Source organism: Heterodontus francisci, chromosome 3 (assembly GCF_036365525.1).
Source record: "Heterodontus francisci isolate sHetFra1 chromosome 3, sHetFra1.hap1, whole genome shotgun sequence".
NCBI lineage: Eukaryota > Metazoa > Chordata > Chondrichthyes > Heterodontiformes > Heterodontidae > Heterodontus > Heterodontus francisci.
The window spans coordinates 187198154-187224638 of NC_090373.1; the positions used below are offsets into that span (position 1 = coordinate 187198154).

General features: G+C 42.7%; 2 protein-coding genes across 2 annotated transcripts in view; one reads left to right on the forward strand and one right to left on the reverse strand.

The window, feature by feature from the left end:
- Positions 1-21970, forward strand: part of rsph9 (radial spoke head component 9) — a 70678-nt gene extending 48708 nt beyond the window's left edge. Inside the window, exon 5 of the mRNA XM_068019611.1 lies at positions 21684-21970. Coding sequence (XP_067875712.1) covers positions 21684-21844 — 161 coding nt within the window. The 3' untranslated portion in view covers positions 21845-21970. The remainder of the gene's footprint in view (positions 1-21683) is intronic.
- mrps18a (mitochondrial ribosomal protein S18A) overlaps positions 21897-26485 on the reverse strand; it is a 120872-nt gene continuing 116283 nt past the window's right edge. The window contains exon 6 of the mRNA XM_068027909.1: positions 21897-22230. Coding sequence (XP_067884010.1) covers positions 22086-22230 — 145 coding nt within the window. The 3' untranslated portion in view covers positions 21897-22085. The remainder of the gene's footprint in view (positions 22231-26485) is intronic.

Here is a 26485-nt window from a genome sequence, read left to right on the forward strand (position 1 = left end):
TCTGTTTCCATGTTATTTAGAAAAACAGCAGAGCTAGAGGCGAGCACTGGAGCAGCAGTGACTGGAGCCGAGTGAGGAGATGTGGGCATATCTCTTATACTGTTGAAATATAGACCTCAGCCTCCACAGTGCTGAGCAAAGACAAGCTGGTCTTCCGCACAAAGCAAGGCAAGGGAATCCAGAATGAGAGGCACTCCAGCTCTCCCAGCAAGTAATTTTGAACCAGCATTAGTTCGTGGCCATTGGCAGTTTGCATAGTACAGGCTAGGATTGTCCCAGGTTTGATGCCTTGTGCTGCGTTATCTCACCTCAGTGGTTGGACTAGGAAGGGAAAGAAACAGACACGGTTTCCATTTCTGACCAAATTTTAATTGGCTCCATTTGGTGTGATCCTCCAGTAAGGATAAAATCATGTTCACCCCATCACCCCATGCCCAAATAGACTGCTGGCCATCACTGCCCAGGCTCGCTTGGCTGACATCTCAGAGGGTGATCGATCACCCCAAACTTCCCCCAACCCTTCATGCCCCGTGGAATCACATTCCAAAAAGCCAGCACATTCAGGATCTTTTGGGCCTCCTTATCTCGAGAGACAATGGATACGCGCCTGGAGGTGGTCAGTGGTTTGTGAAGCAGCGCCTGGAGTGGCTATAAAGGCCAATTCTGGAGTGACAGGCTCTTCCACAGGTGCTGCAGAGAAATTTGTTTGTTGGGGCTGTTGCACAGTTGGCTCTCCCCTTGCGCCTCTGTCTTTTTTCCTGCCAACTACTAAGTCTCTTCGACTCGCCACAATTTAGCCCTGTCTTTATGGCTGCCCGCCAGCTCTGGCGAATGCTGGCAACTGACTCCCACGACTTGTGATCAATGTCACACGATTTCATGTCGCGTTTGCAGACGTCTTTATAACGGAGACATGGACGGCCGGTGGGTCTGATACCAGTGGCGAGCTCGCTGTACAATGTGTCTTTGGGGATCCTGCCATCTTCCATGCGGCTCACATGGCCAAGACATTCAGGATCACAGTGCTGGAAATTGGTGTGAAAAGAAAATTAAGTGGAATATTTTAGTGAGGTACATTCTACTACAGGAATCTATAAAACTAGGATGGTTCCTGGGTTTTGCTACCAAGAAATGTCATTTATCCTTTGCTAAAACTTTCGCTTCAGCCCTGCAACAACATCCGATGACATTGTTTGGTTTAATACACAATTCGAAAGAATATTAGAATGTCATAGTGCCAGTGCAGGAAATATTGGCCATGCAGTGGGTCGTTAATAGAACTGTAGCCACTTCAGCATAGAAGGTGGCTGTATCAGCCACTCTACCTGTGCTGGTGCTGGCTGTACACTGGAACTAGTCAATCTATTTTCCCTGCCGTATCCCTGCACCCTTTCTTTTTATCTTATTTTTCTTCCCCATGTGTTTTTCTGACCCGATTTGTAAATATTGCCATCAGCTTGTCTTCAATAAGCATGTGTGGTAAAAGCATCCCATATCCTAATAAACTGATAAAATTCCTCTAATCTCAGCTATTTATGCCTCTGGTAATACTCTGAAATTTATGCCCCCTTGTTACTGATAGGCTGACCAGTGGAAATAATCTATTTATCCTTCCAAACTGTTTCATCTGCCTAGAAGTTCCTTGTAGGGAACACCTCTGAGGAAACTCTGGGCCATAATTTCAAATGATTCTTCTATATCTTCCCCTTGCCCCTGGCTGCTCCAGTAAATACAGCTCCGATCTTTTTCCAACTCCCTCACCATTTCTAAGCATTGGGTGAAGCGTCATAGCTTTCCTTCATAAATGATCCAATTTAATCCACAAACAGTGAAAGCACTGGGCTGACAAGAAGCCAGCTATTAAAAGTAATGGGCTAAAGCAGGCACTGTGACAGAACAGGTCTCCTGAGATAGCAAGGCAAACTCCAAATGCTGCAAATCAGCAATCAAAACAGAAAATGTCCCATAGATCAGCCACCATTTGAAGGACAGTGGACAGCTTATTGCTTCAAGCAGGATACTATTCAGAATAGATCCGAAGAAGGGCCCCACTTGGAACCTGCCTTTTCAGCTGCTGATAGATTTTGCTGTATGTTTTCAACATTTTACAGTTACAGTTTTCCAAACAGAACATAATGCCTGGCAGTGCCTCCGACTTAGTAGCACAGCACAGAAAAACACCAATCGGCCCATTGAGAATATGCCAGCTCTTTGGTGGAGCTATCCAATTAACCCCATTTCTCTGCTCTTTCCCCATAGCCCTGTATGTAAATTTGTGCCTTTCAATTATTTATCCAATGCCGCTCTCCTTCACAGCTTCTTCTAACCATGATTTGAGCTTCTTTGTGTGGCCAGTTTAAGTCACTGAGACACATGGTGGAGGGGGATTTTTTTCAGCTTCTACCTCAAACTGGCATCAAGAGGCCCAAAGTACTTTCAGGTTTAAATGCAACTGCTGAGCAGTGGGTGTAAAATGAGCACAAGCAGGTCATGGCAGGGCTGTCAAATCCAGTCTGCTCCTAGGCTGTGCTGGCCGTAAGGTTGGACCTGAGGGGGCAGAGCTGGTGGCGTCAGAAGGAGCACTCCTGAAGAGGCCCTTATGAAGAGTGGCCACCAATGGTCCCTTTAAGGAGCACTGGTTAGGCCATTGCCTGCTTGGTTAAAAATGAGCTCTGCCTATCTGTATTTTGAAATTATAATCAGAGTCTTAAAACAGTGTAAGATTCTGTTTTACATACTTAGACAGCTTTTCACCCTAAAACAGGCGGAGGTGCTGTGCGCCCGTTTACAGGCCCACCTGAAAACCGTATCAGGTGGGCATTCTACACTCAACCCCCACCTCCAATTTTACTCCTTGTGCTGTATTTAATGTAATCCCTCATATGTCGGCTGACAGGTTCATCAGTAGTCTTTGTTTGTCCATCAGTGCCTGATGCAGCAACCACTGGTTGTCTTACACTGGTCATAGTGCAGGGAGCTGGGGCTGATACCTCGTCCGCTAAAGCAGAATCTCTTTTCCTAAACAACTTCATCCCATTCCCTCGCTACAAAAACGTTCTTTGCCCCATCGATTGAGAACTATGGTCCCCTTTCCTTGAACTTTCCTGCTTCCTCTTGATACCCTGGCCTCCTCCTTGTAAAGTCGCCCTGGGACATTCTTCATAGTTGTTACAGTCGGTCTGCAGCTTTTGCAGCCTCCTGGCTTTCTGCTCAATTCACACAGGAGTTTCATGTGAAGCACCCTGGAAAGTTTTCTACATTATATGTGCTATATAAATGCAACTTGTTGAAGTAAGAGATACCAGCATAATGGGAGAGTGCAGAATTGTGATTAATTCATTGTCATGTGCTCCCATTTCCCAGCAGGGGACACAAAATTATTTGTACTACCCACTTTCCAGTAATGCTAACATTTAACAGAGCCTAAGATGAAAATTAACAGTTCTACAATTTCCGGTTACCATTGCACAATTTCATTTCTTTCCTCCTTAAAATACTGAACCATCTCCTGGGATGTGTACGAGGGATGGATAGTGACAGGTTAAAGGATTTAACATAATTCAGTGATAGAGCCTATGTGAATTGTCAGTTTAAATTGCAAGCATTCATTAATCACTGAATACTGTTTTGCTTCAATCTCAGTTTTATTTTGAGGGGGAGGGGGTAGCAACTCAATCACAGGGGAACTGTTTACAGGAAAGTGTCAGGAGAGCAGCACATTGAACCTTGCTATCACTTTATGTACTCTGTCTCCCAGCCCCTCTCTCAGGGACCACAAACTGGCTTGCATTTGAAGATTGTTAACATCAGTCAGAAGATGGACAGTTTAAACAGGGCATTGCCAATAATGCTTAATGATGATACTGATTAAAGTTACAAGCCCCGAAATTCCTTTGGGTTACTGCTTTAATTGGGTGGGGGTGGTGGTTGTGGGAGGTAAGATCAATAGCAAGAGGCCCATCAGGTTTGTTTTTGTTGGTGTTGGGTTCAGAGAGGAATATTTGCCAGATATTCTGGAGAACTCCCTATTCTTCAAATTCTGCCGTAGGATCTTCATGATCCACCTGAACCATGGGAGCAGACAGATAGGTTTTCTCCAAGGGCAGCATCTCTAACAATGCAGTTCCCACAGTCCTGCTGCAAAGTGTCATCTTAGATTGTGTGCTCAAGCCCCAAATGATGCTTGAACCCATGCCCTGCTGACTCAGAGACAAAAATGCTGTCAGCTGAGCCAAGCTGATACATGATATTGCACCCTTCTGTTCCCTATTTCATCAGAGACATTAGCCCATTTAATATAATGGTTAATGCTTGCATAACACTTGCAGACAGGACTTTCCTACAAGCACATTAAGCGTCATTCACAAATTCTATCCACAGTAATTTCTAAGCTGTAATTGAACTTTGAACCCACTTGTCTGCTTCAGTGACCTTCCCTGATTATTTATGCTATAGTTCTATTAATCTGTCGGTGAAAAGGTTCGGCCTCACTACCTTTCGTACTCCTAACCTCCTCATTCTTAATTTGCAGTCACTGGTATTGAGTCTTTCCCCATAACGAACAACTTCCCTGCATTAACTTTGTTTTCTTTTTATAATCTTGAAATTTTAATTATATCACCTCAAAGTCTCTTTTCCAAAGAAAATCCAAGTTCCTTAAAGGGAATGGGAAATTTATTCAATGTACTCCTCCATTTCATAAAAGATTTAACAGCCTCAGAAGAAAGCGGATTTCAGGCTTCCCAACTCTAGGCTGTTTCTGAGGTGGTTCCCACTGTTTCCTAGTCTTTCGTTTTTCAGCCTCTCCTTATAACAAGTTCCTGATGCTCAGGATTATCGTCATTGCTCACCTTTGCTAACCTTTTTCTTAAATTGAGAAACCCAGGTGAAAGGCCAAAGGCCACAGTCCAAGACACCATCCAGGTTCAGAAAGGTAATGGTAACATAGTGGTTATTTTAGTAATCCAGAGGCCTAGGCTTATGATCTGGAGACATGAGCTAAAATCCCACCATGGCAACTGGGGAATTTAAATCCAGTTTATTAAATAAATCTGGAATTAAAAAGCCAGTATCAGTAATGGTGATCATGAGGTAACTATTGGATTGTTGTAAAAACCCATTTGGTTCACTACTGTCCTTCATGGCAGGTAATCTGTCATCCTTACCTGGTCTGGTCTATAAGTGACTCCAAAACCACAGCAATGTAACTACCTGGAACACCATAACAGGTGTTGATCACCTTGTGCAAAGACATAGTTTAAGTTATCAGCACTGAACTGCTATGTGCCCTTGCCTGCACTCTTGCTTTAACAACGCAGTGATGCACAATCTATTTCTCTCAATATCTTATAAACATCTCAAACATCTTTGCTTATTTACCTCTTCTCGAGGGTGAAAAGCCAGAGTTTTTCTCACCTTTTGTTGTAGCTCAAGCCTTTGTTGATAAAGATTATCTTCAAGGTCCTTCTGCATACTGCTTCCAGTTCTTAGATGCTCAGGTAATCAGAAATGAACTCAGTACTTAAGGTGCAGCTTTGTTAAAGGAAAGGTGATTTGACTAATTTAATGGAGTTTTCTGAAGAGGTGAGTGATTGGATAAAGGGAATGCAGTAGATGTAGTTTATATTAATTTTCAGAAGACACACAATAAGGTGTATAACAAAAATGTTGGCTCTGATATAAGAGGAAATGTAGTAGCTGAAATTCAAAGTTGGTTGGCAGACGCAGTTGGGGTGGCACAGTGGCGCAGTGGTTAGCACCACAGCCTCACAGCTCCGGGGACCCGGGTTCAATTCTGGGTACTGCCTGTGCGGAGTTTGCAACTTCTCCCTGTGACCGTGTAGGTTTTTGCCAGGTGCTCTGGTTTCCTCCCACCGCCAAAGACTTGCAGGTGATAGGTAAATTGGCCATTGTAAATTGCCCCTAGTGTAGGTAAGGAAAATGGGATTACTGTAGAGTTAGTATAAATGGGTGGTTGTTGGACGGCACTGACTCGGTGGGCCGAAGGGCCTGTTTCAGTGCTGTATCTCTAAATAAAAATAAATAAATAAAAATAAAAAGTATGATTTACATTGGAGAAGGGTTGGAAGCGGTGGAATTAAGTATCTGTTCATCCACACCCTTCAGTATCTTACCATTAACTGCACATTCCTATTCCTGGTGTTTTCTCCCAAAATATATTTATTCACTCACACTTAGTCACGTTAAATTGCATTTACCTCTTGTCTGCTAACCTGTCTTCCACTTCCTGGTCCCTCGTGTATTGTCCACTCTACCTGACTGAGAGCAAGCAGAGAGACAGACTTACTTCTGTCAGACCCTCTCTGTAATCAGTCTGCCTCAGGTAGACAAGAGCCTCTTCTCCTTTCCAGCTTTCACTTGCGCCCCTCCCCCCACCACCTAAATGAGAGTAATTTGACACAGTTTTTCCAATTTTTATATCTCTAGTTTATCTGATACCATTGCTAATGAAGCATAAATCTTAATTGTTGATTAAAAAAACCCTCAAAGGGTTGGGAATATTGGATCATATCCAGTTTCAGAAAAGCAGTAACAGGAAAGCCCAGGGAGTATTTTATATGCAAAGTATTTCCTCACCAACAATCCCCCCACCACTCTTCTCCACAACACCTCCACACCCCGCCCCACCCCCCCCTCCACCCCACCACCTCTATTTGCACTGTAAGTATATGGGCGGCCAATAGCTAGCTATCTCCCTCCAAGTGGGTAGCTCCTAAATGGCCCTCAGCCTTGTTCAAAGTCAAGTCCTCCTACTGTGTTTTGTGAAGCCACCTTGAGACACATCCCTCCAATGATTCCAGAGGAAAGCCGAATGACAAGGTGCCCAGCCTGTGGTCACCTGCAAAAGTTTACCAGCATAAGACACGCCAGCCTGAGGTAAAATTATTCTTGCTAATAATGTTTTCAATAGTCGAAATAAAAAGTTGTATTTTACTAAAATCAGTGACAGGAGAAATTTTGGCCCCAAGATTGTCATTTCATGACTTCATGAATTTCTTAACATGAACAACATGATTTGGTTTTCACAAACAAAATGACTCTTCGGCTGATCAAGGTACATTTTAGATTTTACTAGTCCTGTTTTACCCTTTATTTTGTTTTTAATCAGTCCTATCACAGATTTAAGGTAACTGACAAAAGAACCAGAGGTGAGATGAAGAGAATTTATTTTTACACAAGTCGTTTGAAAGGGCGGTGGAAGCAGATTCAATAATGATTTTCAAAAGGGAATTGGATGAATATTTGAAGGGAAAAATAAAGAGCAGGGAAGTGAGACTAACTGGACTGCTCCTTTCAAGAGCTGGCATAGGTATGATGGGCTGAATAGGCTTCTGTGTCATTCTATAATTCTATAACAGTCAGAGCAGTGCAAAAAAAAAACACTCAATTCATTTCAGTGATAAGGTGCTCTTTAAACACCAGCATTATATAGACATTTTTAAAATTAATCTTTTGGGGGAATGGAGGAACAGAATGTTTTTAAGGGAGTGTGTTTCTTTTTCCAAACAGAGGACGTAGCTCTGTTAATATTCAGCTTTTTATAATTTCCTGAATTGGATAAAAATATTGGGTTAAGTCAACTGTGGGCAAATCTGGGCTCTTTTCCAAAATGGAAGAGTCTGTTTATCATCAGAAAACTCTGATTGGATCCTTCAAAGCAAGTCTTTGTGACTCTAAAAGGAGCTGCTGTACACCATTCACTGCACTCTTAGTGCCTCCTCCCTTACTGACATGACACATGTAACTGAGGTGTGCCCTTTATTGCTGCTGCCTGTTGCCAACTCTGCCTGGGTGTATTCCTGGAGACTTCATCATATGACCTCCTGCTGTGCCCCTATCCTTACATCATTGGTTGGTCTCCTGCGCACTGCCTTCCCTTGGCCAATTGGGAAGGGAACAGACTCTTTGGGGGGAATTTTATGCTAGTGGCGGGGGTCTCGATGTCAGGGGAAACCGAAGCCAGATCCCTGCGTTGCCTCTTGCATTGAATGCCTGCCAGATTTTGTGCCAATCAGGCACTTAACTGGATTGTGGCAGGTCTTCCGGATTTAGGTGTCTGTCACCGAAAGTCACAGCCTTGCAGAGCTGTTGGTCAATCAGAGGCCGGCAGCTACAGCAATCAGACACCGAGAAGCGGTGCAGGAACCAGGCTTGAGATAGGTCAGGGCAGGAAGGGTCTCGTGGGGTGGGGTTTGCGGAGGAGGCAAAAAAGGGCAGGGGGTGTCCCTCAGCAGGCCCACCCCCATTCCTGATGCTAGGTCCCTTGTTCAGGCACTTAAGTGCCTTTGAACGAGGGAGACCCCAGGAGCCAGGAGCAGTTCGCATGGTTTCTGGTGCCGTGCTTCCCAGGGGTCAGTATTGGGACCCTTGCTTTTCCTGATATATATTAATGACCTAGACCTTGGTGTACAGGACACAATTTTAAAGTTTGCAGCTGATACAAAACTTGGAAGCATTGTGAACTGTGAGGAAGATAGTGTAGAACTGCAAAAGGACATAGACAAGTTGGTGGAATGGGCAGACAGGTGACAGATGAAGTTCAATGCAGAGAAATGTGAAGTGATTCATTTTGGTAGGAAGAACTTGGAGAAACAATATAAAATAAAGGGTATAATTCTAAACGGGGTGCAGGAACAGAGGGACCTGGGTGTATATGTGTATTAGTCATTGAAGGTGGCAGGACAGTTTGAAAGAATGGTGAATAAAGCATACAGTATCCTGGGCTTTATTAATAGGGCATAGAGTATAACAGCAATGAGGTTATGTTAAACTTGTATAAGACACTCATTCGGCCTCAGCTGGAGTATTGTGTCCAGTTCTGGGTGCTGCTTTTTCGAAGGATGTGAAGGCATTAAAGAGGGTGCAGAAAAGATTCATAAGAATGATTCCAGGGATTAGGAACTTCAGTTATGAAGATAGATTGGAGAAGTTAGGACTGTTTTTCTTGGAGAAGAGAAGGTTGAGGAGATTTGATTGAGGTATTCAAAATCATGAGGAGTCTGGACAGAGTAGATAGAGAGTAACTGTTCCCACTCGTGAAAGAATCGAGAATAAGAGGGCACAGATTGAAAGTAATTGTTGAAAGAAGCAAAAACAAATGAGGAAAAACTTTTTCACGCGGCGAGCGGTTAAGGTCTGGAAAGCACTGCCTGAGAGTGTGGTGGAGCCAGGTTCAATTGAAGCATTCAAAAGGGAATTAGACTTTTATATGTAAAGGAGGAATGTACAAGGTTACGGGGAGAAGGTGGGGGAGTGGCACGAATTGAATTGCTCATTTGAAGAGCCGTTGCGGACACAATGGACCGAATGGCCTCCTTCTGCGCTGTAACAATTCTGTGATTCTGTGAATTACCCAGTTAAGGACCTTAATTGGCAGCCGTGCAGAAAGGCCATTCAACAGATCTTCCTGCCACGGACTAAATTCCTGCTCCCACCATCATCCCACCCAATTTTATGCTCTTCTCGCCTCCTAACCCACTGCGGAAGACAGCATAAAATTCCACACTTTGTTATCTGACTGAATTCACCTTCACTGTCAATCAGTCTTTCCCCCATCCCCCTCACCACATCTCCAGTATTTTTACAAGTAATAAATGAAAGTGATCATAGAAAAAACAAAAAGTATGATTTTCTTTTTAATGGCCCTGTGACTTTTCTCCTGGGTTGCTTACAGCAGTGTCCTGGAGAATAAACTTTAACTCTAGAGACTCCAGTAAATTCTGAAGGTTTGGCAACCCTACCTTTGCCTCGAGGTGAAGATAATTATGGTCCCTTGAACCAAATGGGGAAGAAGGCTGTGTGTTTTTCAGCACAATCGCAGCATATGACCTTTCTAGGTTTTACTGGTCTTAACCCTCATCTTGGAATTCATCTCTCAGGGAAGGGTGGGGAGGTGGTAATGGGGGCTGGGAATTATCTGTGTAACCCTCAAATCAGAGGTCCTGACAGCTGGGAGTACTTTGAGCAATAATGACTCCCTTTGAACTTTTCTTCTTTCCTTAACTACGACCCTTTGAACTTTCTTTACCTCCTTGTTTTTATTTATATAGTAATATGCGAATTGGACTGTGGTGACCCTTCCATGGTTAATCATAATTACCTCAGCCCCTGGTCTCAAGACTTTGTTATCTTTAATTGTCTCTCTCAGTGTTGATGCTGGCAATAACAGCATTCAGGGAGTGATTTTTCTGCAGTAAGTCCTGCGTGTAATGTTTCAACACAGAAATGCTCTGGACTTGCTTTGACCCTCACTGTTCCTCCATGTTTTTAGTGTTGTTGATTTTTATGACTGTGGGTCATGGGTGCCCTACAGAACAAAGGGATAGGACAATGGGGCAGGGGAGGTATCTGAGCCCAGCGTTTTCCAACACTGCTGTTAACATTTGGTGGAATGCACTCTGTTTTGAAATGGAACAAACCATAGATAATGCTGGGAATGCACAGAGGGTCAGGCAGCATGGTGAAAGAGGAAGGCAAGTTAATGTTACTGACTTGTGGCAATGGTCCTGTTCTCCCCTGTAGTTTTCTTCTGTCCTTTTAAACATTTTCTCATTTTACTCCTCAGTCGGTTTTACCCATTGTCTCTCGAGACAAGGAGGCCAAAGAGAGAGAGACTCCTCACTCGGGTAACCAACTGTGTTGGATATGTTCCTAAAGGTTTCAATTCATAACATCCCCCACTACCAATAGCTGTTACCACATTTCTGCCATTGGTCACCTGACGCATCCATCCTCATGACACACCGTCTTCCCACAACAATTGAAAAGTGATCAGACTGTTCATGACTCAGTTGGATGATTCTTGACCATCAAACAGCTCCTTTTCCTCCAACTCCTATATTTTTCTAACTGAAAAAAAGTGTTCAAAGAAAATGAAAAAGAAATGCACCATGTTCTTAAATGCTCCTACGATTTTTCTTCTGGGTTGATCGCAGCATTGTCCTGGAGATGAACCTTCAATTCCTGGAGACTCGATGACAATCCTGAAGGATTGGAAATGCTACTCCTGTCTCCTGAGCCTTCTGGGCAGAGTCCAAATTAATACCAGTCACTGTCCTGTACCTCACCCAAGAGGTCATTTTTCCCTGAGTGCTGGCAGGCCACTCAGAGGTATCACATTGAATGTTCACACATGGACACTGACCAGCAGAAGTCACTGGAAAGGGATCGAGGCAGGAATTTAACTTGATTATTTCCACCTCTCCACCTGCACCCCTCTGTGCTGAGTTGGCTCATGTTAGCTAGGATGGCATTTGAGATAAGAGTACCTCTCACCTGGAGGGACTGGGGCTGTTCAGATTGGAAAGTGGAGGTTGTCTGAGGGGTGATCTTATTGGCTTGTATAAGATAATTATGGGAATGGAAATGGTAGGAATGGAAGAGAAGGGAGGAGAGGAGAAAGAGCAAGAAAACAAAATATACCTTTCATGACCTCAAAACATGCCAAAGTGCTTCACGGCCAACGAAGTACTTTTCAAGTCCCGTCTCTGTTGAAATGCAGGGAAACTACATGGTGAGAGAAAGCCATGAGGACACATTTTAAACTAGTAAAAGATAAAATTAGGTCTGAAATTCTTTACACAAAGTGTGATCAGCGTATGGAATACATTTGCAGAGTAGTGGAAGCAAACTCTGAAATCTTGTAAGAAACTGTTGGGTGCCATAATGGGGCAATTTCAGGACCTCTCTGGATTAATGAATTCAGATAGGCCTTTATTCACCATTAATTGCCCTTGTTATCAAAAAATGTACTTTGTTATCTTATTGTGGGATACTGAAAGGCATTAATCTTTTTGGACTGGATTTTGAAGGCTGTAACTGACTGGAACTAGAGTCTTACAGTGCGGGAACCCTTTCTTTGACGGGACACAGGCTATTTTTCATTTTGAGATGGTTTGTTTTGAGCAGCAGAACATTAGAATTCTCTAAGCAAAACGCCTTGATTATTTTTGGGCAGCACAACACATGCTGACTTGCCAGGAAAAATGTAAGCCTAAAATTGCAGGAATTTCTGGATATATGACTAATTTCAGCTTCTGAAGAAACTGGTTCCATTCATCAATGAAAGCAGCGAGTTCAGGGCAGGCCATCATGGAAGATAAGTGAGCCGAAAGAAAGGAATTCTTTAAAGGGGCGCTGTAAAATTGGGATGTTTACAGCAGGCTTATGTGCCTGTTACTGCATACTTCACATTTGAAATGACGCAGTGCAATATTAGTTACCAATGTATTAAAAGCATTTAATGTAAAAATGCTTTCTACTATTTGAGTGGAAGTGTTAACAGTTTAAAGTAAATGCCATTGGCATTTCATAGAATTATAGAACCCTACAGAGACTTAGTAGTTGGCAGGAAAAAAGACAGAGGCGCAAGGGGAGAGCCAACTGTGTAACAGCCCTGACAAACAAATTTCTCTGCAGCACCTGTGGAAGAGCCTGTCACTCTAGAATTGGCCTTTATAGCCACTCCAGGCGCTGCTTCACAAACCACTGACCACCTCCAGGCGCTTATCCATTGTCTCTCGAGATAAGGAGGCCAAAGAAGAGTATTGAAGGAGGTCATTCGGCCCATCACACCTGTGCCAGCTACCTATTCACTTGCTTTTTTTCCATAGCTCTGTAAGTTTTTCCTTTTTACGTATTTATCTAATTCCCTTTGAAAGTTGTTATTAAGTCTACTTCCACCACCCTATCAGTGGTGCATTCCAAATTGTAACAACTCACTGTGTATAAAAATGTCTATTTGTCTTCCCCCAGGATTTTTTGTTATATGAATATGCAAATACCACACAGTGATTTCATATGATTGTATTAATGTGTCAGTTATCAATACCCCACAGGTAGAAGGCAGTAAGGGAGCTAGCAATCAGCCTCAGTGTTCCTAGGATCAGGAAGGGGAATAATCAAGGAGGGTTCCAGCTCCTGCTTGTGATTTTCCACTGCTATGGACACTGGTAATGTGAGAAAAGCCTCCTACTGATCAAACCTTGGTGCTCGCTGTCCACACAGATGCACAAGTAACGGATCACTCATGTCAAATCCCAGATGGTGACAGGTGCCTTCTTAGCACCTTGGGGAGAGGAGGAGGGAAAATAAATGCAGTCATCAGAGGGCCTGCCACACCTTTTGACAGACCTGACGTGAGCCTGAGAGCAGTTGGCTGAAACAATTAAGATGTTTAAAAGCATGTTCACCTCGTGTTAAAATAGAATTTTGAAATACTCTGGATTAGCAGTCATGATCCATGTTTAAATCCTGCCAGATTGGACTGATAATAGACTTTCTGCTGGTTGTTGGGGTTCTCCATGAATTGAATTTGACCAGTTCTGCACCCAGAGAGTGAACGTGCTACTACAAGGATTAACTGGTTTTAATTTCCACTAAAACAAGCAACCTCACTCAGAGATTGCTACAGGGATGGCTAATGTGGGGGTATGGCACTCTGATAGAAGTAAAATTGGACATTCGTGCAATAGAGGTAGTTCTCTTCCACAGTTTGGACTGATTAGAGGTCACTTAACATCAAGTGTGTCATACCTGACCTAGGTGTTCTTGATGCGGCAAATAGATCACTAATGTGGAACCTGTTCCATTCCCCATCCCTCATGTTCTTTTGATAAACACAAAATTTACTGAATAAAAACAGGCAGGTTCCATTGAACTCTCTAATGTATCCACGGTGTGTGAAGGAGAACAGAATCATAATACACCTAAATTTGCAGCATTTCTCTTTTAAAACAAGCACAAAAAATTGACTGTATTAGTCATTCAGTTGTAGGCAATCCTAAAGTGCAAGGACTGCATATGTGGACAGTGTGCGTGTGTGCGCACTGTTCAATCATAGAGCCAGAGGCCTCACTACTACCATCCAGCCATCAATCACTATTGTTTGGTAGTAATCCTCAATAATTTTGTTTTGGTAGTGCAATGTGGTAGGTCCTCGGCACAATAAAGCTCTATTTGCTAGAGAACATGGGTTGGAGGGAATCAGAGCAGGCAAAACTCTCCTGGTGTACTGGCCAGCATTGCCTCAACCGAAAGATTAACTTGTCATTCATTTTGTTGCCATTTCAGGGACCTTACAATTTTGGCTGCTGGGATTACTAGATGGGTGGGGTTGGGGGATATGGGTTCATGACTGTCTGACCCTCCCCCCTCACCCTATCAGCATCCCCTTAGCTGCGAGTGAAAGAGAGAAAAATCTTGCATTTATAAGTCAACTTTCATATCTTTAGGACGTCCCAAAGTGCTTCATAGACAATGAATTGCTTCTTGAAATGTAGTCGCTGTTATGTAGGACAACGTGGTACAGCTCTTCCTGTCCCAGTATTGGTTCCAGTGTCCCATATTCGTGCACCAACTGCCTTTAGAGAAGTGCTTCAGTATCACAGTAAGTTTATATGATTCAAAACCTTCTCCAATTGTCAGCTACAGTAGTGTGAAAGCTGCACAGTCAGAATAAATAGCCATCACGATGACCGTGCAAGTAGAAGCCATCTCCTTATTGCCAGTGGATCACCTCATGTATCTGGCCAAATGGCCTTTTCTTGCTCCATAGTTTCTCACCAAGTCAATGAGGTTTGTTTTGTTTTCTTTTAATCAGACTTTCAAAAATAGTTGGCCCATCTGAACACCATCTCCCCCACCCACCACACACCTTTCAGATCCATATTAATAAGTTCACCAAACAAATTGATCCAGTGACCTTTAACACATAGTCAAAGCCAGCTGCAACTTCTCCATTTGTTACCTCACCAATAATTTCAATTCAAGGTCTGTAGGGCCTGGCCAATAAAATTGTGTTGGTGCTTTTATTTCAATTCTAAATGTCAGGTTGCTCCAAGAAGGGAGTATTTTGTGGAACAATTTCTGTATAAAAGGCTTATTATCAACATGTCCATCTGCTAATGGCAATAATCCATTATATTTGAGACTGGAATAGAGACCTTGAGCTGATTAAATAAATCCCCTGCCAGCGCCTCATTCTTCAATCAATGCTCTGTTTTACAGCAGCACAATAAACAGCCTGTGCACGATGTACTCAGGTGCACCTCATCCCTTCCAGAGAAATATAAAACTCAACACTCAGGCTAGTGGCAGGGCCTCTTGATTTATGAGAATTATTAGATATTCTTTTTGCACCCGCACAATTTGACCAATATATCAATTTTACAGTAAGGACATGTTTCAGAAAATCTCACTTCCCAGAGAGTGAGTGTTTTTCAGTCCAATTAGAGTTTGTATTGCCAACGTTTTATTGTATAAATGGACAGGTGCAACTTTGGTTTCAAGTTTTAAAATCTTCTTTTAAACACAAACACAGATTAATTCAATTCTTAGGAAGGTACAAGGTCCGTAAGCAGAGCATCAGGCTCGAGCTGGCTGGGTACCAAAAGCATCAAAAGAAGGTAGGGAAATTATGCATGCTAGCCGTTTTGACCAAGTGCTTTCTTAGGCAGCAGCTGGTAGCGCTTGACTCTCGTGAGTTGGGTGACGGAGTTTCCAGCCGTGCCCCAGGTCACCTCTCAAAGAGGGCCAATTTTCCGCATTGGTACTGCCGTTAAGGAGCCACAGCCACCAGCCACATGTTTGGGAATTGTGCAGCCGTGATTAGGACAAAAAAGCTAAACCATGGGCTGTCCCCTGCGAAAAGCAACATTCTTCTCTCAACCACTGGCAAAGAAACAGATTGACAGGATGATACAGCATGGAAGGAGGCCACTTAGCCCATCGATCCTGTTCTGGCTCTTTGAAAGAGCTGTACAATTAGTCCCACACCACTGCTCTTTCCCCATAGCCCAGCAGATATTTCCTTTTCAAGAATTTATCCAATTTCCTTTTAAAAGTTACTATTGGATCTCTTTCCATCAGCTTTTCAGGCAGTGCATTCCAGATCATAATAACTTCCTGCTTTAAAAAATGCTCCAGCATGTCATCTCTGGTTCGCTTGCCAATCACTTTAAATCTGTATTCTGTGGATACCAACCCTCCTGCCACTGGAAACAATTTCTATCAAAGCCTTCAAGATGTTGAAAATCTCTATCAAGTCTCCTCTTGACTTCTCTGCTGTAAGGAGGACAAACCCGGTTTCTCTAGTCTGTCCACGTAAGTCCCTTATCCCTCATACCATTCTAGTAAATCTCTTCTGCATCTTCTCAAATGCCTTAATATCCTTCCTGAAGTGTGATGCCAATAACTGGCCACAGTACTCCAGCTGGGGTCTAACCTGTGTTTTACAAAGATGTAGCAGAACGTCTTTGCTTTTATACTCTATACCTCTGTTTATAAAGCCAAGGATCCATATGTTATTTTAACAGCTTTCTCAACATTTCCTGCCATCTTCAAGCACTTGGGGATATTCTCCCCAGTAATGTTCTCTTTAAGCTTTGCGGGTGCACGGCCGTGCAACAATCAGAAATTTTCCATGCAGGGAACAAAAAGGCCACGCGTAAACAAAGTTTCCTTTAAGATGTGCGCATGCACGGCTGCATGTCCATCTTAAAGGGACTGCGTAGTGCAACAAGCTGGCCTTGCCCTAAAACAGTAGGTAGACGGAACATTGCTCCCCAGTTCTCTCTGTTCCTGCACCCCTTTAAAATTGTACCATTTACTTTACATAGCCTGTCATTCTTCCTACCAAAATGAATCACACACCTCACTTTCAACTGCCTTGTGCCTGTTCATTTTACCATTCTGTCTATGTCTTATCTCTGTTACTATCCTCCTCACTGCTTACTACATTTCTGAGTTTTGTCATCTCCAAACTTTGAATACCCAAGTCCAGGTCATTAATATATATCAAAAAGTTGCACTTCAGAGCAATTAATTGTACATGAAGTACTTCTTGATGTGATAGGTGCTCTATTAATTTATCTTTTATAAGTATTTAGGAGCCAAAGTTTGAGATATCCCTGGAAGAGGGTCCCACTTGAAACATTAACCCACCTTTTTCCTAACCTGATTACCAGATAGCCATTAAAAAAAAACTATTTAAATATGCAGTAAATCACAAAATATTTTAAATCATATGCTCCCCACTTACCCATAGTATCTGAACATCTCCTCCACCACCTTTCCTGAAAATCTTTGCGATACACCCTTTGCAATGCCCTCTGATTTCCCTTCACTCCATTCCCATTACCTTTAGCCATCGCACCAATTTTATGCTTTCTCCTGATGTTTTTTTTATTCGTTGGTGGCGTATGGGTGTCAGTGGCTAGGCCAGCATTTATTGCCCATGAGAAGGTGGTGGTGGCCTTCTTGAACTGCTGCAGTCCTTGGGATGTAGGGACACCAACTGTGCTGTTACAAAGGGAGTTCCAGGATTTTGACCCAGCAACAGTGAAAGGAACGGCGATATAGTTCCAAGTCATGATGGTGTGTGGCTTGGAGGGGAACTTGTAGATGGTGGTGTTCCATGCATCTGCTGCCCTTGTCCTTCTAGGTGGTAGAGGTCGCAGGTTTGGAAGGTGCTGTCGAAGGAGCCTTGGTGAGTTGCTGCAGTGCATCCTGTAGGTAGTACACAATACTCCAGTTGAGGCCAAACCAATGTTTCCTAAAGGTTCATCATAACCTCCTTGCTTTTGTACTCTATGCCTCTATTTATAAAGTCCAGAATCCTGTATGCCTTTTAAACCTTATTCCTTCTGCCAAAATCATCACCTCACACTTGTCTTTATTAAATTCCATCTGCCACTTGTCTGCCCATTCTTGCTAGCTTATCCATGTCCTGTTGGAGACTATTCGTATTATCCTCACTGTTTGCAGCTCCTGCAAGTTTGGTATCATCGGCAAATTTTGAAATTCTACTCTGTATTCCAAGATCCATGTCATTTATATATAGCAAAAAAAAAGCAGTCCCAGCACTGACCCTTGGGGAACACCACTGTCTACCATCCTCCAGTCTGAAAAATAACCACTTAACACGACTTGCTGTTTTCTGTCCTTGAGCCAATTTTTTTTTATCCAATTGGACACTGACCCTCCTATTCCATGAGCCTCAATTTTGATAACCAGCTTTTTTTGTACCTTTTTGAAAGCTTTCCCACCACCAAAGTTAAACTGACTGACCTGTAGTGTTTTGGTTTAACCTGATGACTTTTTTCGAACAAGGGTGTAATATTTGCAGTTCTCCAGTCCTCTGGCACCACCCCCATACCTAAGGAGGATTGGAAAATTATGACCAGTATCTCTGCTATTTCCTCCCTTACTTCCCTTAGCATCCTCAGATGCATCTCATCTGGTCCTGGTGACTTAGCAACTTTTAAGTACAGACAGACTTTCTAATACCTCCTCGTTAACAATTTTTTAGCTCATCCAGTATGTCACCTAATTCCTCTCACCATGACTTTGGCAGCATCTTCTTCCTTGGTAAAGACAGATGCAAAATACTCATTTAGTACCTCAGTCATACCCTCTGCTGCCATGCATAGATCCTCATTTTGGTCCCTAATCAGCCCCACCCCTCCTCTTACTATCCTTATACTATTTATAGGCTGAGAGAAGACTTCTGGATTCCATTTTATGTTAGCTGCCAGTCTGTACTCACACTGTCACTTTGCCTCTCAGATTTCCTTTTTCACTTCCCCTCTGCACTTTCTACATTCAGCCTGGGACTCATTTCTATTATCAACCTGACATCTGTCAAACACACTCTTTTTCTGCTTCATTTTATTCTCTCATCATCCAGGGCGCTCTGGCTTTGATTGCTCTACCTTTCACCATCGTGGGAATGTACCTTAACTGTACCTGAACCATCTCCTCTTTAAAGGCAGCCCATTGTCTGTTAGTTTTGCCTTCCAATCTTTGATTTCAATTTAACATTTGGCCCCCTCAAGCCTCCTCCGCCATTCAATACAATCATGGTTGATCTTCTACCTCAATTCCACTTTCCTGTCTACTCCCCATATTCCTTGATTCCCTGAGAGATCAAAAATCTATTGATTTCAGTCTTGAACGTACTCAACGATGGAGCATCCACAACCCTCTTGGGTAGACAATTCCAAAGATTAACAACCTCCAAGTGAAAAAATTTCTCCGCATCGCAGTTCTAAGTGATTGACCCCTTATCCTGAGATTCCTCAGCCAGGGGAAGAAATCTTTCAGTATCTATCCTGTCAAGCTGCCTCAGAATTTGTATGTTTCAATGAAATCACTTCTCATTCTTCTAAACGCGAGTATAGGCCCAATTTACTCAGCCTCTCTTATCCTAGGTACCAATCTAGTGACCTTTCGCTGTACCGTCTTCAACATAAATATATTCTTCCTTAAATATGGAGACCAAAACTGCGCAGTATTCCAGTGTGGTCTCACCAAAGCCTTATACAATTATAGCAAGACTTCCTTATTCTTATACTCCAATCCCCTTGCGAGGGGACAGATCGGTTCTCACCCCACTGAAATTGGCCCTCCTTCAATATTTTTACCGTAGATTGCTCCTTGATCTTTTTCATGGTGAACTGTCAACTGTGGCTTAGTTGGTAGCACACTCACCTCTAAGTCACAAGGTTCCAGATTCAAGTCCCACTGCAGGGCCTGAACACAAAAATCAAGACTGATACTTCACTGCAGTACTGAGGGAGAGCTGCACTGTACTGTTGGAGGTGGTGTCTTTCAGATGAGACCTTGAACCAAGACCTCATTTGCTTTCTCAGATGGATGCAAAAGATCCCATGGCACTATTTTGAAGAGCAGGGAACTTATTCCTGGTGTCCTGGTCAATACTTATCCCTCACAATGTCACAGAAATAGATTATCTGCTCATTATCACATTGCTGCTTGTGGGAGCTTGCTGTGAGCATACTGGTTTCCACATTTCTTGCATTGCAAGTAACTACACTTCAAAAAGTATTTTATTGGCTGTAAAGCACTTTGCGACGTCCAGTGGCCATGAAAGGCGCTATATAAATGCAAGTCTTTTCTTTCTTTCTAACCTAAACCTTACGATACTGTGATCACTATTCCCTAAAAGTTACCTGACACTTGATCCACTTGACGCACCTCATTCCCCAGAACCAACAATGTCACCTTCCTCACTGGGTTGGTAACATACTGATCAAGAAAATTCTCCTGAAGACTTCAGAAAATCTTTCCCCTCTCTGCCCTTTACACTATTCCTACCCCATTTTATATTAGGATAATATTCGGGACCTTGGTGTACTTATCCATAGATCACTGAAGGCAGCAGCATAGATAGATAAGTTGGTTAGGAAGGCATATGGGATACTTGCCTTTATTAGCCAAGGCATAGAATATAAGAGCAGGGAGGTTATGATGGAGCTGTATAAAATGCTAGTTAGGGCATAGTTGGAATACTGTGTACAGGTCTGGGCACCACACTATAGGAAGGATGTGATTGCACTGGAGAGCGTGCAGAGGAGATTCACCAAGATGTTGCCTGGACTGGAGCATTTCAGCTATGAAGAGAGACTGGATAGGCTAGGGTTATTTTCCTTAGAGCAGAGAAGGCTAAGGGGGGCCTGATTGAGGTATGCAAAATTATAAAGGGAGTAGATAGGAAGAAACTTTTTCTCTTAGCGGAGGTGTCAATAACCAGGGGATATAGATTTAAGGTAAGGGGCAGGAGGTTTAGAGGAGATTTGAGGAAAAGCTTTTTCACCCAGAGGGTGGTTGGAATCTGGAGCACACTACCTGAAGGGGTGGTAGAGGCAGGAACTTTCACAACATTTAAGAAGTATTTAGGTGAGCACTTGAAACGCCATAGCATACAAGGCTACGGGCCAAGTGCTGGAAAATGGGATTAGGATAGGCTTGATGGTCGACATGGACATGGTGGGCCGAACGGCCTGTTTCTGTGCTGTATAACTCCATGACTCTATAATTCTCTCCCATTATCACTACTTTATAGTTTTTGCACCTCTCTAATTTCCCTGCAAATTTGTTCCTTATATTTTTCTCACTAGTTGGTGGCCTATAGAATACATCCAGTAGTGTAATGCTGCTGCTATTGTTTCTTAACTCTAACCAAACGGATTCAGTCCATGGTTCCTCCAGGACATCCTCTCTCTCCAGCACTGCAATATTCTCCTTAATCAACACAGCCATACCTCCTCCTTTCTTTCATTCCCTATCTTTCCTGAACACCTTGTATCCAGGAATATTTAGTACTCAATCCTGCCCTTTTTTAAGCCAGGTCTCTGTTATCACATTATATTTCCATATGACTATTTGCACCTCCTGCTCACCAACCTTACCTACCACACGTTGTATGTTTATATACATGTACTGTAAACCTTTTGAAAACCACCTCCAAGCACAAGCCTTCTGGCCCATTCCTAGCTAAGGCTTGATGCCTAAAGCTCCCCCTGTAAAGTAACTTGAGAAAATTTGTTAAGTGAGGAGCACTGTATGAGTACACGCTGTTAGCCATAGCCCAGTATTATCTGAAAAAGGTGTATTGATACAATCCATCTAACCCAGAGGTCATTGGATCCCCGGGATTGCACAGCACCATTGAATTGTCATATTTTTGACTGTTTAGAAATTTACTTCTGCTGCTATATACTTTATGCCGTTTCCCTTTGAGTAGCTGACACTTTGGTTCAGGACAAGGCATCTCCATCTGTGTCAGTATCTGCATGGGTTTGAAAGCCTGAGCTCTGACTGGACAGGAGACTAAAAAAGGTTTTTTGCTTTTGGGTTTGCAGTGATCTGGAGCCTGCAATATGAGAAGGGCAGCAAGCTGGTCATTCTCCGAAACCTCCTGTGGCTTGGCTTCACCTTCTTCCATGTGCCGGAGACTTCTCAGTATGGTTGCCTCTACATGGGTCTGGGCGAGAAGAACATGGACTTTCCATTCATGATATGACACTCCTAACAAGCCCAAAACCCAATGAAAATCAATCAGGTGGAGCCAAGGCTAGTCTCTCTCATTTTAATTGATATAAATAAAATTATACTTTGTACTTATTACATAAACACTATTGGCATTGAATGTAATCTCTATATTTTTATAATTATTTGAACACCTCTCCACATGCTGCAAATGATTTATTAAAAAATGTAGAAGTATGGTAGAACCAGTCAGTCAGTCCATTACAGAGTCCATGTCAGTGTTTAATATAACAGGGTCTCTTCCCGTAAACAATATTATTCTTCAGTATTGGATCTCCCACAGGCATGCGAACCTTACACCACTTGAGGCCTTTCTTCCAAATGGGCTTCACCGAATCAATTGACCATCGAGTGAGGTATCTATGTTAAAAAAAACACAGCTGAATTTCATAATTTATACTTGCAGAAATCACATGGTATTGCTCATGGTGAGGCAGTGGATATAAAGCCTTTAGTCTGACAAATAAAGTGTGACACTTACAAGAACTGCACACTGCATACAACACATCATAGATAGATATTTTATGCTTACGTCAGCAATCTAGACATACCCTGACAGCTCAGCGAGCTTAAACCCATGAGTAGCTGCTGAACTGCAGAGACCAGGTTTGATTCACAGTCTATGCTGAGTTAGCTCCTCTCAGTCAAGACAGCCAGCACCTGGTAGACTATAATAACTTAATGCCACTCATGGTCAAAGCTTACAATGCTCAGTCGAGGTTTCTGTGTGGAGTGGGGCAGACATCTGCCATCTCTGGAACTGGACTGAAGTAAAGAACAATGATGCAAAGAGATAACAGTGACGACTTAAAAGTGAGGAGTCAGAGGGGAGTGGGCAGAAACAGAACCCTGATCTGTGTTCTCCTCCCTAATCAAAGGAAACAAGGCCAAATATGCTGCCTTAATTGCAGCAGCAGATGAGAACAACCAGGAACGAAACCCTGAACACTCCTGGCCAGATGACCAGTTGAGGCAGCAGGGGACAGCTATCCCATAAGTTTTGAGTACCAGGCGATATGTTTGAGTGGCTGATAAATCAACGAGTCATGCAGTGGCATGATACACTGCAGTTAAATTATAGTCATTTATGACTGTTTTTCAAAATACCTTCCGCCTCACAGTTATATCAGTCATTAATAACCGCTGTGAAAGCAACTTCCTTTCCTTTATAAAAAAGAGAATAACCTTTAGGAGTTCATTACTACAGCTTATAAAAGATTTAAAAAAATGTTAAGAATAACATGGGAGCAGCTGGTTAATTCTCCTAGTCTGCAATAAAGTACTTTTAATACACTTATCCAACGCTTGACTCAACTAGTCTAATACCACAAAGGGAGAGGAAAAATATTTCACTGTGTCAAGTGTAACTGCTGCAATTTCTTTAAAACATAAAAAAATCCACGTCTACTATTTTAATGATGCTTCTTCAAGTTAAGACTTACAATCAGCTGTTGTCTGCTTGAGCAAGTCAGACTGAAATCTCTCTCTCCTCTGCTGATAGTACTCCTGCCTGAGTCAGGAGGCCGTATATTCAAGCTAAACTCCAGGCCAACAATCCAGTGGAAGATTGAACATGTCATTCTTCAGATCACAAGTGATGTTACAGATCGCTTGACACTATTGGAAGAACACAGAGGTCTCCCTCAACTATGGAATTCCATTCCTAAACCTCTTTGCTTCTCCTCCTTTAAAATGTTCCTTAAAACCTCTCACTTGTCCAAAATTTGCTCAGGCGCAGTACCTTGAGATGTTTCACTACATTAAAGGCACTATATAAATGTAAGTAGTTGTTGCTGTTCTATCCAAATTTCTCCTGACACAACACCCATCAGAAATGATTCATTTGGTCACTCATATAACTGTAGTTTGTGGAATCTTGCCATGCAAAATGCTGCCATATGTGCCTAATAACAAGTCATCATGCTTAAAGTATCACTGTAAGTAAACGGTTTGAGACATTGAGAGGTGTATTAATTAATCTATGAAGGCAAGTCTTTCTTTTTAACAATACATAGAGTTATGTGCCTGGACAAGATTTCACTGAACATGCAACGGTGGTCAGATTTGTAACATCAACACCTTTTGTAATGCTCTGGTCTTGGTGTCTCACCAAAATAAATCCTTTTCCTTTATCCTGGGGGCAAACTCCTAGACTTGGTTTTTTGTGGTCTAGAAGTCTGCCACCAGGATAAATGAACTGGATTTAGCCGTGTAAGTGCCCAGAATCAACTCACGAGCATACAGTCCCAAAAATCCAAATTAAAGCAGCTCCAGTCTACCTCATGAGATCTTTAAAACCCAAAGCTCTTTCTGTGTATTTGACCCTTTGGATCAGTTACTAGAGCTGGATATTTGGGTCCTTGCCTAATTGAAGGTTTCAAATTCTTATTGAACAATTTCAATCATTCATCACACAAAATATGGCCCACTAAAATGGAACACTACTTCAACAAGCTTATTCCATACCAAGGAAGGAGTCTGCGGCGTTTTGAATCAGGATGTCATTTAATTTCCTAAACTGGTTATCTTTAATAACACACAAAGCACCAGTCTTTGCAAATTTAATAAAATGCGTTAAATGGCTGATGGAAGAACATCTGAATGTGTGGATGAGAAAAGAAGCTTTCTCACCAGGCTTATATGGCATCATTGCAACCAATGGTACTTAACCCTAGTGTTGTATGATTCAAGTTGCTCTCTCTAAACATGACCCAATCTGGAAGCCATCAGCCTATAATTGTAGCAACTGGGTATTTTTCATTTAAGCAGACTGAGTATTCCACACACCATAATGCTTCATAAAATCCTAAAGAGACCAATGAGGAAAGAGTGTTTAGCCTAATTAGCTATCCCCCACACTGTGTGCCCCAAACCTGTACAAATTCCTCTACTTCCTGCTGAGTTAATACTGGAACCATAGAATGATACTGGACAGAAGCCCATTCGGTCCATTTTGTCTGTTTTTTTTCAATTTTTTATGTATTTAGAGATACAGCACTGAAACAGGCCCTTCGGCCCACCGAGTCTGTGCTGACCAACAAGCACCCATTTATACTAACCCTGCAGTAATCCCATAATCCTTACCTACACTAGGGGCAATTTACAATGGCCAATTTACCTATCAACCTGCAAGTCTTTGGCATTGGAAGGAAACCGGAGCACCCGGCAAAAATCCACGCAGTCACAGGGAGAACTTGCAAATTCCGCACAGGCAGTACCCAGAATCGAACCCGGGTCCCTGGAGCTGTGAGGCTGCGGTGCTAACCACTGCGTCACCGTGCCGCTGTGTTGGCTCTTTGAAGGAAACGCCCAATTAGTTCTATTGCCTGCCCTTTCCCCATAGGTCTGCAAATTTTGTCTTTTCAAGTATTTATCTAATTCCCTTTAGAAAGTTATTTGATATGCTTTCAGGCAGCGCATTCCAGATCAGAACAACTCACTGTCTTGTGAAATGAGTAATTTCTCATTTTCTCCCAGATTTTTTTTTTGACAACCATCTTAAATCTGTGTCCTCTGGTTACCAATGCTTCTGCCGCTGGGAAGAGATCCACTCTATCAATGACACTGAAGAATTTGAAGACCTCTATTGAATCTTCTAACCTTCTCTGTTCTAAGGAGACAAAACCAGCTTTTCCAGTCTCTCCAGATAACTGAAGTCCCTAATCCCTGGTGCCATTCTAATAAATTTCCTCTGCACCAGCTCCAAGACCTTAACATCCTTCCTAAAGTGTGGTCCCCAGAATTGAACACAATACTCCAGCTGGGGTCTAACCAGTGATTTATAAAGGTTTAGCATAACTTCCTTGCTTTTTTACTCTATGTCTCCGTTTATAAAGCCATTTTTTTGTTACACAGCCTCATCAATGTGTCCTGTTACCTTGTATATGGGGAACCCCCAGATCTCTGTTCCTGCACCCCCTTTAAAATTGTACAATTTAATTACTATTTCCTTTCCGCATGATTAGTATGGTGCTGGTGTTCTCGCATCGAGATGTCACCAGCACACCTGGTAAATGTTACTACTTAAAATATTACCAAGGGCAGGGCTGCACACGTGCCGGTTACACTCTGCGGCAGCCTATGTAAGCACTTCTTACATTACTGTGTGGACCCCTGGAAAGTCTCGATGAACCCCAGATTGAGAACCATTTATTTACATCACCTCAGTGCGGTTGGTGGGGTAGGGGTGGTCGGCTTGGACAGTGCAAATATCACCACTGCATTTCAATTTTGGGACCTGGATTAAAAGAAAATCTTGCATAAAACAATGCGACGAAAGGCACCTTTCTTTTCTGAGAGTCCTACGTGAAAGAGTAAAGGCAGCCAGTGAGACTGGACCCACAACACACAAAGAGGTGGCTGATGTGAGAAATGGAAAAATCAACTAGTGCAGGAGGTGAGGATCTTTTGAAGCTCTGGTTAAGCACATTGCTGGGATACAGCAGGCTTCCACCCTGCCACACAGCTGATTGCGTTAATCAAAGTGTTTACTGGTGGCATCTGGTGATTGAAATGAGGAAATATTCCATAGATCAGTGTCAACATCCATAAGAGCGTAAGAGCAGCAGGTCTCCAGAGCAACACTCAAACCAACTGTGCAGAGTTATGAGTTTGT